General features: G+C 41.7%; 1 protein-coding gene across 9 annotated transcripts in view; it reads right to left on the bottom strand.

The window, feature by feature from the left end:
- The window catches only part of LOC112254657 (cyclic AMP-dependent transcription factor ATF-1), a 30,908-nt gene extending 19,814 nt beyond the window's left edge, over positions 1–11,094 (bottom strand). For 3 of the 9 annotated variants that reach the window (XM_024427395.2, XM_024427397.2, XM_024427402.2), the window contains exons 1-2: positions 10,990–11,086; positions 2,986–3,086 (exon numbers count right to left, since the gene is read on the bottom strand). In XM_024427395.2, the coding sequence (XP_024283163.1) occupies positions 2,986–3,081 (96 nt within the window). In that variant the 5' untranslated portion in view covers positions 3,082–3,086; positions 10,990–11,086. Of the gene's footprint in view, positions 1–2,985; positions 3,087–10,989 lie in introns of those variants that run through there. The other 6 variants (XM_024427398.2, XM_042324496.1, XM_042324498.1 and 3 more) reach the window with 3 other exon arrangements.
- Positions 11,095–17,301: the final 6,207 nt, after the last annotated feature.

Raw genomic sequence — 17,301 nt, 5'->3', positions numbered from 1 at the left:
GGTCAAACTAGCATTGATGGTACCAGTGGTTCACACTTAAATAACGTGCCATAGAATTCTGCAGCCCCATGCAAGCTCCGCCGCAGTACACTGCAACTTTTAAAGGACAAAGCACTGTATATTGAACAAAAATATAAATGCAACATTTAACAATTTTCCTGAGTTAAAGTTCATATAAGGAAATGAGTCAATTTAAATCAATGAATTAGTCCCTAATCTATGGATTTCACATCACTGGGCAGGGGAGCAGCCATGAGTGGGCCTGGGAGGGTGGCTTATGGTAAAGAAAGTAACATTCAATTCCATGGCAACAGCTCTGGTGGACATTCCTAGAATCAGCATGCCAATTGCACGCTCCCTCAAAACTGTGGTGTGTGACAAAATTGCACATTTTAAAGTGGCCTTTTATTATCCCAAGGTGCACCTGTGTAATGATCATGCTGTTTAATCAGTTTCTTGATATGCCACACCTGTCAGGTAGATGGATTATCTTGGCAAAGGAGAAATGCTCACTAACAGGGATGTAAACAAATGTGTACACAGAATTTGAAAGAAATAAGCTTTTTGTGCTTATAGAACATTTCTGGGATCTTTTTTTTCATCTCATTCATTTCTTTTTATTTAACAAGATAATGAAACATGGGACCAACACTACTTTATATTTTTGTTCAGTATACAGTGCATTCGGAAAGTATTTCAGATCCCTAGACTTTTTCCACATTTTGTTACATTATAGCCTTATTCTAAAATGGATTAAATAAAAATTCCTCAATCTACAAACAATACCCCATAATGTCAAAACGAAAACAGGTTTTTAGTAATGTTTGCAAATTTATTACACACATCTGTCTATATAAGGTCCCACAGTTGTCAGTGCATATCAGAGCAATGAGGTTGAAGGAATTGTCCATAGAGCTCCGAGACAGGATTGTGTTGAGGCACCAATCTGGGGAAGACTACCAAAAAATGTCTGCAGCATTGAAGGTCCCCAAGGACACAGTGGAGACCATCATTCTTAAACGGAAGAAGTTTGGAACCACCAAGACTCTCCCTAGAACTTGCATCCCAGCAAAACTGAGCAAAAAGAGGAGAAGGGCCTTGGTCGGGGAGGTGACCAAGAACCCGATGGTCATTCTGACAGAGCTCCAGAGTTCCTCTGTGGAGATGGGAGACATTTCCAGAAGGACAATCATCTCTGAAGCACTCCACCAAATGAAGCCTTTATTTTTAGAGTGGCCAGACGGAAGCCACTCCTCAGTAAAAGGCACATAACAGCCCACTTGAAGTTTGCCAAAAGGCACCTAAAGACTCTCAGACCATGAAAAACAACATTCTCTGGTGTGATGAAACGAAGATTGAACTCTGGCCTGAATGCCAAGTGTCACGTCTGGAGGAAACCTGGCACCATCTCTACGGTGAAGCATGGTGGTGGCAGCATCATGCTGTGGGAAGTTTTTCACCGGTGTTGGGGAATAATCAGAATTAGTTGGGTAACATAGATGAGATGTTTTATTTTCATTATATGCTTGTGAGTTACTTCTCATCAGAATGTCTATTTTTGGATAATACTGTTGGCCGGTTGCAGTTATCTGTTCTCTGACATGGGGTCAGTTACTTGGGCCGCAGAGAGGGGAGGGATCAAGATTGTCTTCATATGTAAACATATCTTTTAAACCAATTATCTCTTGTCTCCACAATGTCTGTGTGCCAGTCACTGTGTCTCTGTGATCTTGTCAAGGAGGGGTGTATTTGATATATGCCCGTTGATAGGTTTTGTTTTATGGTCCTGAGAGCGAGATAAGAACATAGTTTAGGAGACAAAGCTGAACGATCATTTATAGCCAATGCTGTCTGGCTACGTGTGTCTTTGCTATAAAGGATCTCAGTTGCAATGTGTAAGGACTCTCAGAGAATTCATTTATAGACACTGAATTGATCTGAGAGTCACAGGGTTGTGATGGAGCTCATATAATTAAAGATGGACTTTATGATAACTCTGACTTGTGTGTGGTTTGCTCTCACGATTTGGTAAATACAGGAAATTTCCACGACACCGGCATGGACTGGGCGACTAGTCAGGATCGAGGGAAAGATGAACGGAGCAAAGTACAGAAAGATCCTTGATGAAAACCTGCTCCAGAAAGCTCAGGACCTCAGACTGGGGAGAAGGTTCACCTTCCAACAGGACAACGACCCTAAGCACACAGCGAAGACAATGCAGAAGTGGCTTCTGGACAAGTCTCTGAATATCCTTGAGTGGACCAGCCAGAGCCTGAACCAGATCAAACATCCCTGGAGAGACCTGAAAATAGCTGTGCAGCAACACTCCCAATCCAACCTGACAGACCTTGAGTGGATCTTCAGAGAAGAATGGCAGAAACCCCCCAAATACAGGTGTGCCATGCTTGTAGCGTCATACCCAAGAAGACTCGAGGCTGTAAACGCTGCCAAAGGTGCTTCAACAAAGTAATGAGTAAAGGGTCTGAATACTTACACTAAAAGGTATACATTTGCTACAATTTTTAAAACCTGTTTTTGCTTTGTCGTTATGGGGTATTGTGTGTAGGTTGATGAGGGGGGAAAAAAACAATTTAATCCATTTTAGAATAAGGCTGTACTGTAACAAAATGTGAGAAAAGTCAAATCTAAATACTTTAATGCACTGTATAGAAAATCAGTATAAATAATATTGTGATACAATACTGTATTCCCCCTCCCATCACTAATATGTACCAGCACGCTAGTAAATAAGTGAGGAAAGGCAATGGTCAAATGAAAATAGATAGATAAGGACCAAGTTTCAATACCATGCTGATATTATTCACAGTATGGACCCTCTTCATGTTCTGACAATTGGCAGTAACTTCACACGGCCTGTATTGTGCTTTCCCGTCAGTGAACAGTGATTCCATTCCCATTCCTAAACCCCATTTCCAGAAAGACAGGGAGTCATTATTAACCTTCTGATAAAAGACTGTTGGTTACCTGTTGGGGTATCTGTGAAATCTGGGAGGCTGTGATGGTGGTGGGGAAGGAGACAGTTTGTGTCTCAGTGCCATTGTTGTTCTGCACGTCTTCCATGGTCACTGCAGAGGCAGAGATACTGATAAAAAAAATCTCAATAATTTCTGGATATCAATTAATTAATATCAAATCATTTCTGGATAACAATTAAGTACTTCATGTGATTATTGTCAACTAAAATAGTTAAAAATAAACAAATAGCATAGGTTTGGAATGTGAACGTGCCTTAGGCATGCTGCAAGGAGGCATGACGACTGCAGATGTAGCCAGGGCAATAAATTGCAACGTCCGTACTGTGAGACGCCTAAGACAGCGCTACTACAGGGAGACAGGACGGGCAGTTGATTGTCCTCAAAGTGGCAGACCATGTGTAACAACACCTGCACAGGATCGGCACATCCGAACATTACACCTGCGGGATAGGTACAGGATTGCAACAAAAACTGCCCGAGTTACACCAGGAACGCACAATCCCTCTATCAGTGCTCAGACTGCCCACAATAGGCTGAGAAAGGCTGGACTGAGGGCTTGAAGGCTTGTTGTAAGGCAGGTCCTCACCAGACATCCCCGGCAACAATGTTGCCTATGGGCACCAACCCACCGTCGCTGGACCAGATGGACTGGCAAAAAAATGCTCTTTACTGATGAGTCGCAGTTTTGTCTCACCAGGGTTGATGGTCGGATTTGTGTTTATCGTCAAAGGAATGAGCGTTACACTGAGGCCTGTCCTCTGGAGCGGGATCGATTTGGAGGTGGAGGGTCCGTCATGGTCTGGGGCGGTGTGTCACAGCATCATCGGACTGAGCTTGTTGTCATTGCAGGCAATCTCAACGCTGTGCGTTACAGGGAAGACATCCTCCTCCATAATGTGGTACTCTTCCTGCAGGCTCATCCCGACATAACCCTCTAGCATGACAATGCCACCAGCCATACTGCTCGTTCTGTGCGTGATTTCCTGCAAGACAGGACTGTCAGTGTTCTGCCATGGCCAGCGAAGAGCCCGGATCTCAATCCCATTTAGCACGTATGGGACCTGTTGGATCGGAGGGTGAGGGCTAGGGCCATTCCCCCCAGAAATGTCCGGGAACTTGCAGGTGCCTTGGTGGAAGAGTGGGCTAATATCTCACAGCAAGAACTGGCAAATCTGGTGCAGTCCATGATGAGATTTTTTAAAATGTATTTTATTTATTATTTATTTTCACCTTTATTTAACCAGGTAGGCTAGTTGAGAACAAGTTCTCATTTGCAACTGCGACCTGGCCAAAATAAAGCATAGCAGTGTGAACAGACAACAGAGTTACACATGGAGTAAACAATTAACAAGTCAATGACACAGTAGAAAAAAAGAGAGTCTATATACATTGTGTGAAAAAGGCATGAGGAGGTAGGCGAATAATTACAATTTTGCAGATTAACACTGGAGTGATAAATGATCAGATGGTCATGTACAGGTAGAGATATTGGTATGCAAAAGAGCAGAAAAGTAAATAAATAAAAACAGTATGGGGATGAGGTAGGTAAAAATGGGTGGGCTATTTACCGATAGACTATGTACAGCTGTAGCGATCGGTTAGCTGCTCAGACAGCAGATGTTTGAAGTTGGTGAGGGAGATAAAAGTCTCCAACTTCAGCGATTTTTGCAATTGGTTCCAGTCACAGGCAGCAGAGAACTGGAACGAAAGGCGGCCAAATGAAGTGTTGGCTTTAGGGATGATCAGTGAGATACACCTGCTGGAGCGCGTGCTACGGGTGGGTGTTGCCATCGTGACCAGTGAACTGAGATAAGGTGGAGCTTTACCTAGCATGGACTTGTAGATGACCTTGAGCCAGTGGGTCTGGCGACGAATATGTAGCGAGGGCCAGCCGACTAGAGCATACAGGTCGCAGTGGTGGGTGGTATAAGGTGCTTTAGTGACAAAACGGATGGCACTGTGATAAACTGCATCCAGTTTGCTGAGTAGAGTGTTGGAAGCAATTTTGTAGATGACATCGCCGAAGTCGAGGATCGGTAGGATAGTCAGTTTTACTAGGGTAAGTTTGGCAGCGTGAGTGAAGGAGGCTTTGTTGCGGAATAGAAAGCCGACTCTAGATTTGATTTTCGATTGAAGATGTTTGATATGAGTCTGGAAGGAGAGTTTACAGTCTAGCCAGACACCTAGGTACTTATAGATGTCCACATATTCAAGGTCGGAACCATCCAGGGTGGTGATGCTAGTCAGGCGTGCGGGTGCAGGCAGCGAACGGTTGAAAAGCATGCATTTGGTTTTACTAGCATTTAAGAGCAGTTGGAGGCCACGGAAGGAGTGTTTTATGGCATTGAAGCTCGTTTGGAGGTTAGATAGCACAGTGTCCAAGGACGGGCCGGAAGTATATAGAATGGTGTCGTCTGCGTAGAGGTGGATCAGGGAATCGCCTGCAGCAAGAGCAACATCATTGATATATACAGAGAAAATAGTCAGCCCGAGAATTGAACCCTGTGGCACCCCCATAGAGACTGCCAGAGGCCAGCATGCCCTCCGATTTGACACACTGAACTCTGTCTGCAAAGTAGTTGGTGAACCAGGCAAGGCAGTCATCAGAAAAACCGAGGCTACTGAGTCTGCCAATAAGAATATGGTGATTGACAGAGTCGAAAGCCTTGGCAAGGTCGATGAAGACGGCTGCACAGTACTGTCTTTTATCGATGGCGGTTATGATATCGTTTAGTACCTTGAGCGTGGCAGGGGGGCACCCGTGACCGGCTCGGAAACCAGATTGCACAGCGGAGAAGGTAGGGTGGGATTCGAGATGGTCAGGGGAGATGCACCGCAGTACTTAATGCAGCTGGTGGACACACCAGATACTGACTGTTACTTATGATTTTGACCCCCCCCCCCCTCCTCCTTTGTTCAGGGACACATTATTCAATTTCCGTTAGTCACATGTCTGTGGAACTTGTTCAGTTTATGTCTCAGTTGTTGAATCTTGTTATGGTCATACACATTTTTGCACATAGTTCTCTGAAAATAAAACGCAGTTGACAGTGAGGACGTTTCTTTTTATTTAGCTAGTTTAGCTAGCTAACATTAGCTAATTATGTCTCACCAAGGATATGGTCTCACTTAGGATGTGATTTGAAATAGACAAGATGGCACCGGAGAAAAGGCTGACGTTTTACGTGTCCCCAACCAATTGTTTTTGTGTTAGTTTCTTTGCATTGTTTGTAACTGATTTTCTTGTACATAATGCTGCCGCTACACACTGAACTCTATCAGAGAAGTAGTTGTTAAACCAGGTGAGGCAATCATGAGAAACCAAGGCTGCCTTGGCCAGGTCGATGAATACAGCTGCACAGTAATGTCTCTTATCGATAGCAGTTATGATGTCGTTTAGAACCTTGAGCGTGGCTGAGGTGCAGCCATGACCAGCTCTGAAACCAGATTGCATAGCGGAGAAGGTACGGTGGGATTCAAAATGGTCGGTAATCTGTTTGTTAACTTGGCTTTCGAAGACCTTAAAAAGACAGGGTAGGATAGATATAGGTCTGTAGCAGTTTGGGTCTAGAGTGTCACCCCCTTTGAAGAGGGGGATGACCGCAGCAGCATTCCAATCTTTGGGAATCTCAGACGATACGAAAGAGAGGTTGAACAGGCTAGTAATAGGGGTTGCAACAATTTCGGCAGATCATTTTAGAAAGAGAGGGTCCAGATTTTCTAGCCCGGCTGATGTTTAGGGGTCCAGATTTTGCAGCTCTTTCAGAACATCAGCTATCTGGATTTGGATAAAGGAGAAATGGTGGGGGCTTTGGCGGGTTGCTGTGGAGGGTGCCGGGCAGTTGACCGGGGTAGGGGTAGCCATGTGGAAAGCATGGCCAGCCGTAGAGAAATGCTTATTGAAATTCTCAATTATAGTGGATTTATCGGTGATGACAGTGTTTCCTAGCCTCAGAGTAGTGGGCAGCTGGGAGGAGGTGCTCTTATTCTCCATGGACTTTACAGTGTCCCAGACCTTTTTTTGACTTATGGTAGGCCTGATCCCCGACAACATGAGACAGCCTATAGGGAGGAGGTCAGAGACCTGGCCGTGTGGTGCCAAAAAGCTAACGTTTCAGTTTAGAACATGAGAACCTATGAAAGTTGGTGGTTCCTTTTAACATGAGTCTTCAATATTCCAAGGTAAGAGGTTTTAGGTTGTAGTTAATATAATATTTATAGGACTATTTCTCTCTCTACCATTTGTATTTCATATACCTTTGACTATTGGATGTTCTTATAGGCACTTTAGTATTGCCAGTGTAACAGTATAGCTTCCGTCCCTCTCCTCGCCCCTACCTGGGCTCGTACCAGGAACACATCGACAACAGCCACCCTCGAAGCATCGTTACCCATCGCTCCACAATATCCGCGGCCCTTGCAGAGCAAGGGGAACAAATACTCCAAGTCTCAGAGCGAGTGACATTTAAAACGCTATTAGCGCGCACCCCGCTAATCTCGTGAGTTGATATGCTTGAAGTCATAAACAGCGCAATGCTTGAAGCATTGCGAAAAGCTGCTGGCAAAACGCACGACAGTGCTGTTTGAATGAATGCTTACGAGCCTGCTGCTGTAACGGATGTGAAATGGATAGCTAGTTAGGGGTGGTGCGCGCTAATAGCGTTTCAATCGGTGACGTCACTTGCTCCGAGACCTTGAAGTAGTGGTTCCCCTTGCTCTGCAAGGGCCGCGGCTTTTGTGGAGCGATGGGTAACGATGCTTCGTGGGTGTCAGTTGTTGAGGTGTGCAGAGAGTCCCTGGTTCTAGCCCGGGTAATGGCGAGGGGACGGACTAAACTTATACTGTAAGTTCAGTCAGACTGCTCTATCAAATCATAGACTTAATTATAACACACAGAAATACGAGCCTTTGGTCATTAATATGGTCAAATCCAGAAACTATCATTTCGAAAACAAAACGTTTATTATTTCAGTGAAATAAGGAACCGTTCCGTATTTAACGGGTTGCATCCCTAAGTCTAAATATTGCTGTTACATTGTACAACCTTCAATGTTATGTCATAATTACATAAAATTAAGGCAAATTAGTTCGCAACGACCCAGGCGGCCCAAACTGTTGCATATACCCTGCATATACCCTGACTCTGCGTGCAATGAACGAAAGTGAAGTGACACAATTTCACCTGGTTAATATTGCCTGGTAACCTGGATTTCTTTTAGCTAAATATGCAGGTTTTAGCTAAATATGCAGGTTCCACAACTTCAAACAGTCACACTCCAAACTCCACTATGGCCAAGACCAAAGAGCTGTCAAAGGACACCAGAAACAAAATTGTAGACCTGTACCAGGCTGGGAAGACTGAATCTGCAATAGGTAAGCAGCTTGGTTTGAAGAAATCAACTGTGGGAGCAATTATACACTATACATACAAGACCACTGATAATCTCCCTCGATCTGGGGCTCCACGCAAGATCTCACCCTGTGGGGTCCAAAGGATCACAAGAACGGTGAGCAAAAATCCCAGAACCACACGGGGGGACCTAGTGAATGACCTGCAGAGAGCTGGGACCAAAGTAACAAAGCCTACCATCAGTAACACACTACGCCGCCAGGGACTCAAATCCTGCAGTGCCAGACGTGTCCCCCTGCTTAAGCCAGTACATGTCCAGGCCCGTCTGAAGTTTGCTAGAGAGCATTTGGATGATCCAGAAGAAGATTGGGAGAATGTCATATGGTCAGATGAAACCCAAATATAACTTTTTGGTAAAAACTCAACTCGTTGTGTTTGGAGGACAAAGAAGGCTGAGTTGCATCCAAAGAACACCTGTGAAGCATGGGGGTGGAAACATCATGCTTTGGGGCTGTTTTTCTGCAAAGGGACCAGGATGACTGATCCGTGTAAAGGAAAGAAGGAATGGGGCCACGTATCGTGAGGTTTTGAGTGAAAACCTCCTTCCATCAGCAAGGGCATTGAAGATGAAACGTGGCTGGGTCTTTCAGCATGACAATGATCCCAAACACACCGCCCGGGCAACGAAGGAGCGGCTTCGTAAGAAGCATTTCAAGGTCCTGGAGTGGCCTAGCCAGTCTCCAGATCTCAACCCCATAGAAAATATTTGGAAGGAGTTGAAAGTCTGTGTTGCCCAGCAACAGCCCCGAAACGTCACTGCTCTAGAGGAGATATGCATGGAGGAATGGGCCAAAATACCAGCAACAGTGTGTGAAAACCTTGTGAAGACTTACAGAAAACGTTTGACCTCTGTCATTGGCAACAAAGGGTATATAACAAAGTATTGAGATAAACTTTTGTTATTGACCAAATACTTATTTTCCAACATAATTTGCAAATAAATAAATAAAAAATCCTACAATGTTAGCCTAGGAATGGTGGGTTGTCATTGAAAATAAGAATGTGTTCTTAAAAGACTTGCCTAGTTAAATAAAAGGTGTTAAAAAAAACAGTTAAAATAAATAAAAACAATTTAACAAAATTAACTCGGCCAAATCGGTGTCCAAAAATACAGATTTCCGAATGTTATGAAAACATGAAATCGGCCCTAATTAATCGGCCATTCCGATTAATCAGTCGACCTCTAGTAATAACTACGTTAAAAAAAATCATTAACACGTTAAATTATGTGATGTGCAGTCATATTCTGGTCCTGATTGGTAAACAAGCTTATATGACACATCAAATAGTGTTATTTGACATGTATGTTTTTTGACACACAAAGACCCAAACGGCATTCATAGAAATTCGGGTTGAGAATGAAACGATTGAAAAAATTAACAACGAAACAGCACAGCAAGTAAGTGAAATAAATGAGGTTGGATTATGGTTTACTGGTAATGGGGACATACGTAAATGCCAACAAAATACATTTTTGGTCAGTGTGTGTGTTTGTGTAACCTTGATTTAAGGAGGCAAGTCGGTTAAGAACAAATTCTTATTTACAATGACGGCCAAACCCGGACAACGTTGGGCCAATTGTGCACAGCCCAATGGGACTCCCAATCACTGACAAATGTGATACAGCCTGGATTCGAATCATGGACTGTAGTGGCGCATCTTGCACTGATATGCAGTGCCTTAGACCGCTGCGTCCGTGTGTGTTAACTATTAACTGTACTAGAATGCTTAAAAGTCACAAAAAAATGTTAATATAGTTTCTCTATTGGTCAAAAATGTCATATCGGTGCATCACTAACCGGTACACCCCTGTATATAGTCTCGCTATTATTATTTTACTGCTGCTGTTTAATTACTTGCTACTTTTTTTCCGTATTCTTTTTTTTTTTTACTGCATTGTTGGTTAGGGGCTAGTAAGTAAGCGTTTCATTGTAAGGGTTACACCGGTTGTATTCGGCGCATGTGACTAATACACTTTGATTTGAAATTCAGTAACGTTACTAACTAGCTAGCTAAGTTGCTGACAGCACTAAACCTAAAGACTAACTGTGGCAATGTTAGATAAGTAGCTAAACATTGCTAACTAGGTAACGTTACCGGAACTAGCTAACTGCTTAACTGCAGCGTTGGCTAAGGACAAGTTAGACAGTATCCTCTAATTTGAATACGTTCGCTAGCAAACATTAACGATTGCTAGTTAGCCAATTTGTCGAATTAGGCCGGGTAACGTGTCAGTCAGCAAACTGCGTAACGTTAGTTGGCTTGCTAAACATTGCCGTTGGTGAATAAACCAGATTATATTCTTAACATTTCTCCAGGACTCATATGCCTTGTAGCTAGCTGACTCGCACTGTATTTGCTTTTGGACAATGAGCGAATTTGTGTAATACCGAGTCACTGGCACGCAAGTACCCGCGTCAATAGACGTCAGCAATACCGCCACCTTCCCTTCCACAACGACGAGGAGACGGAAAGGGAGCCGCCATTAAATTATTAGCAACAAAGCAAACCATTGCTCAATTTAAAGCTGAGTACATAGCTAATATATATGCAGGCGGTCAAGTCATTGAGAAGCTGCATTACCTTTCAAATCCTTCGTGGGCCTCAGCAATGGCGTCGATTATCGCAAAAGCTAGTATAAAATCACGGGGGGGGTAGTTGCTGGCTAATTGCTAAATAAAAGGGCGGTGCGACACCATTATTTTTTAATCGTTTTATTTTTTTGAAAGGAAGGAGGCCCCAAGATACACAAATGACGTTATTGATTCCTTTGGGTGCTGTGATTGGTGGAAACAGTCATTCCACAGCATGGAAAGTGTAAAATATAAACGTGATGTAATGTATTGACGTTAATCCTCTGTTTAAAATATAGCCCATTGAATATGAAATACAGATTATTTTAACGCAAAAATAATTAAAGAAGCAATACGATATGATGCAAGCAACTGTATCTCATGAGATAAATTAATCAGAAAGCTATGGTTTTAAAGCTGATCTTGTTAAAAAAATATATTTTCAAAAAGTGTAGTGAAAGGTCAAATCCATAAATATTACCCTACGAATCGTTACCTGAAGAAACTCAAAAAAGACATTAACACTAACTGTACTTTTTGTGATGAGCGTCCAGAAACAGTTTTGCATTTATTTTGACATTGTCTACATGTACAGAAATGATAGCAAGATATTTGTAGATTTAAAATTGATAATATTTTTGATGACTTGTTTATTATGGGAGAATGTGCTGCTCGGTGTCCTTAACTATAATAAGGTTAACGAAAAACTATTTTAATAGACAAATTGTATATTCATAAATGTAAATTCACTAATAAAACACTTGTTTTCTATAAGGAGTTTGAGCAGTAAATTAAGATCATTCTACATTTTTTGAATAAGAAAGCTGTAAAAACAGTCAATAGGTCTGTCTTTTAAGGCCTTTCCATAACCTGTAATTATTCGTACCCCCTAGCATATGTTTGTTTGTATACCTCCTGTATGACTAGTGACTAGACTAGTATACCTCCTGTATGACTAGTGTTTTGTGTATGATATTAAAAATGATTAAAGTGTAATGAAACAAGGGGAGAATCTGAATTGCATACTCCTCCGCGTGTCCGCGTTCATTCTCAAAACCCATTGGAAGAGAAGGTCAAAGGGGCGGGACCTCTGGCTTTCTCATCCAATGGATTTTGAGGAGGAGGCAAGGAGAGAGGACACGAGGAGTATGCGATTGAGATTCTCCCAAGGGCTACCTAGCCAGGGGTGTATTCATTAGTCGGATTCTATTGCAAAATGTTTTGCAACAGAAACAGTTTACCGTTTACTCTAGGAGCCAAACGGATGTAGGGGTGCTCCAGCACACCCTGAAAAATCTTTAAAGAAAATTGGGGGCACTGGGCCTTTAGTATTAGTGGACTAATATAGCCATTTGCAGCATGGGCAAAAATAACTATGAAAAACAGCCCCAGATTCCTCCTCCACCAAACTTTACAGTTGGCACTATGCTTGGTAGCAGGTAGCGTTCTCCTGTCATCCGCCAAACCCAGATTTGATTGGCGGATGACTTGTTGGAAAGGTGGCCTTATATTCCTATGACGGTACCATGTTGAAGGTCACTGTACTCTTCAGTGAAGACCACTCTACTGGCAATGTTTGTCTATGGAGATTGCATGGCATTGTGCATGGCATAGTGCATGGCATACATTTGTCAGCAACAAGTGTGGCTGAAGTAGCCGAATCCATTAATTTGAAGGGGCGTCCACATACTTCTGTATATATATATGAGTTCTGGAACTTCTAATAGAAAATCTGCTGAAAAATAATGCAATTCCAGCACCCAAATACAAAAATGAGTGCAGGCACCTATTTCAGTCAAAGTCAAACACTGGTTATGATAAGGTAAGAGTAGTACTAAGCTATTTGAGGTATTTCGTAGTTGTATTCTTCAAAACCCAATGGGTATTATTTTATTTCAATAGTTGAAATTATCAACAAAATGTTAGACAGAACCTTTAACAAATCTGGTCACCCACCCCTAACCATGAGTAATGTCCTTGAACAATGAACCAAACATTCACTAGAAATCATTATTTGCTGCCAAATCTAAACGAGTGAAAATAATGGGGAAAGGGTAATATAATACAATATCAGCAAGTCTTTATTTCTAAAATATATCATGAGCTAAATTACCCCAGACCACAACAAAATCATGATTGGATCATCCCCATCACATACCTGTTTTTAATTGACATTTTGTTTTACTATTATTAACCAAATAATGTATATACACAGCATACCAGGAGTGCATACACAAAATATTGATTTAACTCGGATAAAGAGATGTGTGTAGTGCTATATGTACAATATCACTAGTCAAACTTAAGACCTCGTTCTTTGTATATTTATTACAAAATACATTTCCCCCAGCCTGTGTAAGAATTGGGGTTAAACTGCACGGCCATTGATTGCATAGTGTTAAAAAACTATTTTGGAGAGAGCAGGAGCAGAGAGAAGAGGAAGCCCTTATTGACCTCCGTCATAGATGGATTGCAGCACTGAGTAACTCCCCTTTTACTCTTCTTAATGTTTGTAGTCTTAGCAGTAATGACAAGCAAGTCCTGGGAAAAACATCCAAAACATGGGGAGTATTATTCACAGACTGCACCGGGGGGACCACCTAGTCCTTCCTTCCCTGTTGTCAGAGTAGCCAACTATTGTTCTTTCAAATGTCTCCCAAAAATCTGATGCCTAACTTCGCTTGAATCTGATGCCTAATGTTGCTTGGTCTCCGAGTCATGCAGACATTCAACGGTGAACTTTTAACGTACATTTGAAGGCAGGATATGGCACTATAACTTGTCACTGGTTTTGTTTTTCTGCATGGATAGGTTCAAATCATATGGCAACCATCTCATCTCTCTAAACATTGTAATTGAACAGCACAAGGGGGACAATTGTTTAACTCACACATCTCTGGTACAGTGCAGTACTGCAATTAGTTCAATCTTCACACAGTGTTCTTATTCATACATTATGACAAAATAAAATGCATCTTCTTTTCAAGCTTTTAAGCAGTGTTGTTAAACATGACTGAATGTTAAATATAGACCAACCCCATTCACACTTCTCACATGATATATACACTACCGTTCAAAAGTTTGGGGTCACTTAGAAATGTCCTTGTTTTCCATGAAAACATACATGAAATGAGTTGCAAAATGAATTGGAAATATAGTCAAGATGATACATATTGATTTTTAAATGAAATAATAATTGTGTCCTTCAAACTTTGCTTTTGTCAAAGAATCCTCCATTTGCAGCAATTACAGCCTAGCAGACCTTTGGCATTCTAGTTGTCAATATTTTTGAGGTAATCTGAAGAGATTTCACCCCATGCTAACTGAAGCACCTCCCACAAGTTGGATTGGTTTGATGGGCACTTTTTACATACCATACGGTCAAGCTGCTCCCACAACAACTCAATAGGGTTGAGATCCGGTGACTGTGCTGGCCACTCCATTATTGACAAAATACCAGCTGACTGCTCCTTCCCTAAATAGTTCTTGCATAGTTTGGAGCTGTGCTTTGGGTCATTGTTGTAGGAGGAAATTGGCTCCAATTAAGCGCCGTTCACAGGGTATGGCGTTGCAAAATGGAGTGATAGCCTTCCTTCTTCAAGATCCCCTTTACATTTTTATTTTATTTATCTGTTATTTTACCAGGTAATTTGACAGAGAACACATTCTCATTTGCAGCATCAACCTGGGGAATAGTTACAGGGGAGAGGGGGATTAATGAGCCAATTGTAAATTGAGGATTATTAGGTGACTGTGATGGTTTGAGGGCCAGATTGGGAATTTAGCCAAGACACCAGGGTTAACACCCCTACTCTTACAATAAGTGCCATGGGATCTTTAATGACCTCAGAGAGTCAGGACACCCGTTTAACGTCCCATCCGAAAGACGGCACCCTACACAGGGCAGTGTCCCAATCACTGCCCTGGGGCATTGGGATATTTTTTTAGACCAGAGGAAAGAATGCCTCCTATGGGCCCTCCAACACCACTTCCAGCAGCATCTGGTCTCCCATCCAGGAACTGACCAGGACCATCCCTGCTTAGCTTCAGAAGCAAGCCAGCAGTGGTTATGCAGGGTGGTATGCTGCTGGCATAAAGCAAGAGGACAAATCTCGCACTTTACCATCAACAAAGCACCCCCAGACTATCACATTGTCTCTACCATGCTTGACAGATGGCGTCAAGCAATCCTCCAGCATCTTTTCATTTTTTCTGCATCTCACGAATGTTCTTCTTTGTGATCCGAACACCTCAAACTTAGATTAGTCTGTCCATAACACTTTTTCCCCAATCTTCCTCTTTCCAGTGTCTGTGTTCTTTTGCCCATCTTAATATTTTATTTGTATTGGCCAGTCTGAGATATGGCTTTTTCTTTGCAACTCTGCCTAGAAGGCCAGCATCCCGGAGTCGCCTCTTCACTGTTGACGTTGAGACTGGTGTTTTGCGGGTACTATATAATGAAGCTGCCAGTTGCGTACTAGACACTAATGTACTTGTCCTCTTGCTCAGTTGTGCACCAGGGCCTCCCACTCCTCTTTCTATTCTGGTTAGAGCTAGTTTGCACTGTTCTGTGAAGGGAGTAGTACACAGCGTTGTATGAGTTATTCCGTTTCTTGGCAATTTCTCACATGGAATAGCCTTAATTTCTCAGAACAAGAATAGACTGATGAGATTCAGGCCATTTTGAGCCTGTAATCGAACCCACAAATACTGATGCTCCAGATACTCAACTAGTCTAAAGAAGGACAGTTTGATTGCTTCTTTAATTAGAACAACAGTTTTCAGCTGTGCTAACATAATTGCAAAAGGGTTTTCTGATGATCAATCAGCCTTTTAAAATTAAAAACTTGAATTAGCTAACACAACGTGCCATTGGAACATAGAAGTGATGGTGGCTGATAATGGGTCTATGTATGCCTATGTAGATATTCCATTAAAAACCTGCAGTTTCCAGCTACAATAGTCATTTACAACATTAACAATTTTAACACTATTTCTGATCAATTTTATGTTATTTTAAATGGACAAAAAATGAGCTTTTCTTTCAAAAACAAGGACATTGCTAAGCGACCAAAAACCTTTGAACGGTTATATATAAATAAATAAAAATACTATTTACATGTTACACCATGAAAATTAATAGTTTACCATGGACTCCTATACCACTGCAAGAATAAAACATAATTTTCTGAGGAGCACATAACAGAAAGGAGCATACAATATAGTAATAAATGTGAAAACTTCTAAAGATTAGAGTAAATGAGAAAGCTTTTCCCAGAGTGCTACAAATTGTGTGTGGGGAGGAGAACATAACAAAGCTAAACTCATGGCTGTTGTCCTCCTATTTCATTCACAGGACTGTGCCTATCTTTAAATGCTAATAAAATATTGACGTTTACAAAAGCTATTTAAATTTACAGGGGGAAAAACAGGTTCTAGTGATTTAAAGTTGAATAGGACTCCATTTTCAAACCTGGCCACTATGACAGTGGCCAATGTTTGATTGCATTAAATATTACAGTCCTATTATGCTAATTGGCAACCTTTTCATATGCAAAATGTTGCATTGCCATATTCTCTCGCTCACATTCTTAAAACACTCAGCCTAGGATAGTGAAAGTGAAAAGTGCCCTGCATCTAATCCCATTTATCGGTGGTTCATAGAAAAAAAATAAGAGCTTATTTTACTTTTACCCAAAACAACAGTAATTTATATTGGTTTAATCATTCTCCCCAAAGCTCATAACATTAAAGCAATCTCTGGTTGGGGGCAGTAGTTATCCCTGACAGTACAAATCCCTGACAACCTTATTCATGGTGGTGTTGTTTTCATGGTCCTTCGAGCCGGATGGGACCTGACCTGGGGAAACTCCTGACCCTATTAGCTAGTTCCTTTCTGCTAATCCCTAGTGAACTCTGATTCCTCAAAAAGTATTCCTCACAATTAATATGCTCCTTGAACACGAGGAATGTGCGTAATTGGATCATGAAAAAATATAACATTTTTGGAGAAAGTGCAAGATTAGTGTTAAATTCTTATGTACAATATTATTTTGCTACCATCTGCTCACAACTATGTTAGCTATCCAGACAACCATCACGTGAGAGGGATGAGTTGAGTTTTTTTTCTCACATTTATGCACACATTTTTAAAAATAATATCTATACAGTATATCGAAACTACTGAGGTCTTAATGGGTACAGTACAGTAAATGGCCTCTAGCTTCTACTCAAAACATCCCTTTGGATATCAATCAGGATTCTCACCCCAATAACACAAACAGTTATGAACTGGAAGAACAGCAAAGGAGAAAAGCAAAAG

Source organism: Oncorhynchus tshawytscha, linkage group LG07 (genome assembly GCF_018296145.1).
Source record: "Oncorhynchus tshawytscha isolate Ot180627B linkage group LG07, Otsh_v2.0, whole genome shotgun sequence".
NCBI classification, from domain to species: Eukaryota; Metazoa; Chordata; class Actinopteri; order Salmoniformes; family Salmonidae; genus Oncorhynchus; species Oncorhynchus tshawytscha.
This window is presented reverse-complemented; position numbering and strand designations above follow the sequence as displayed.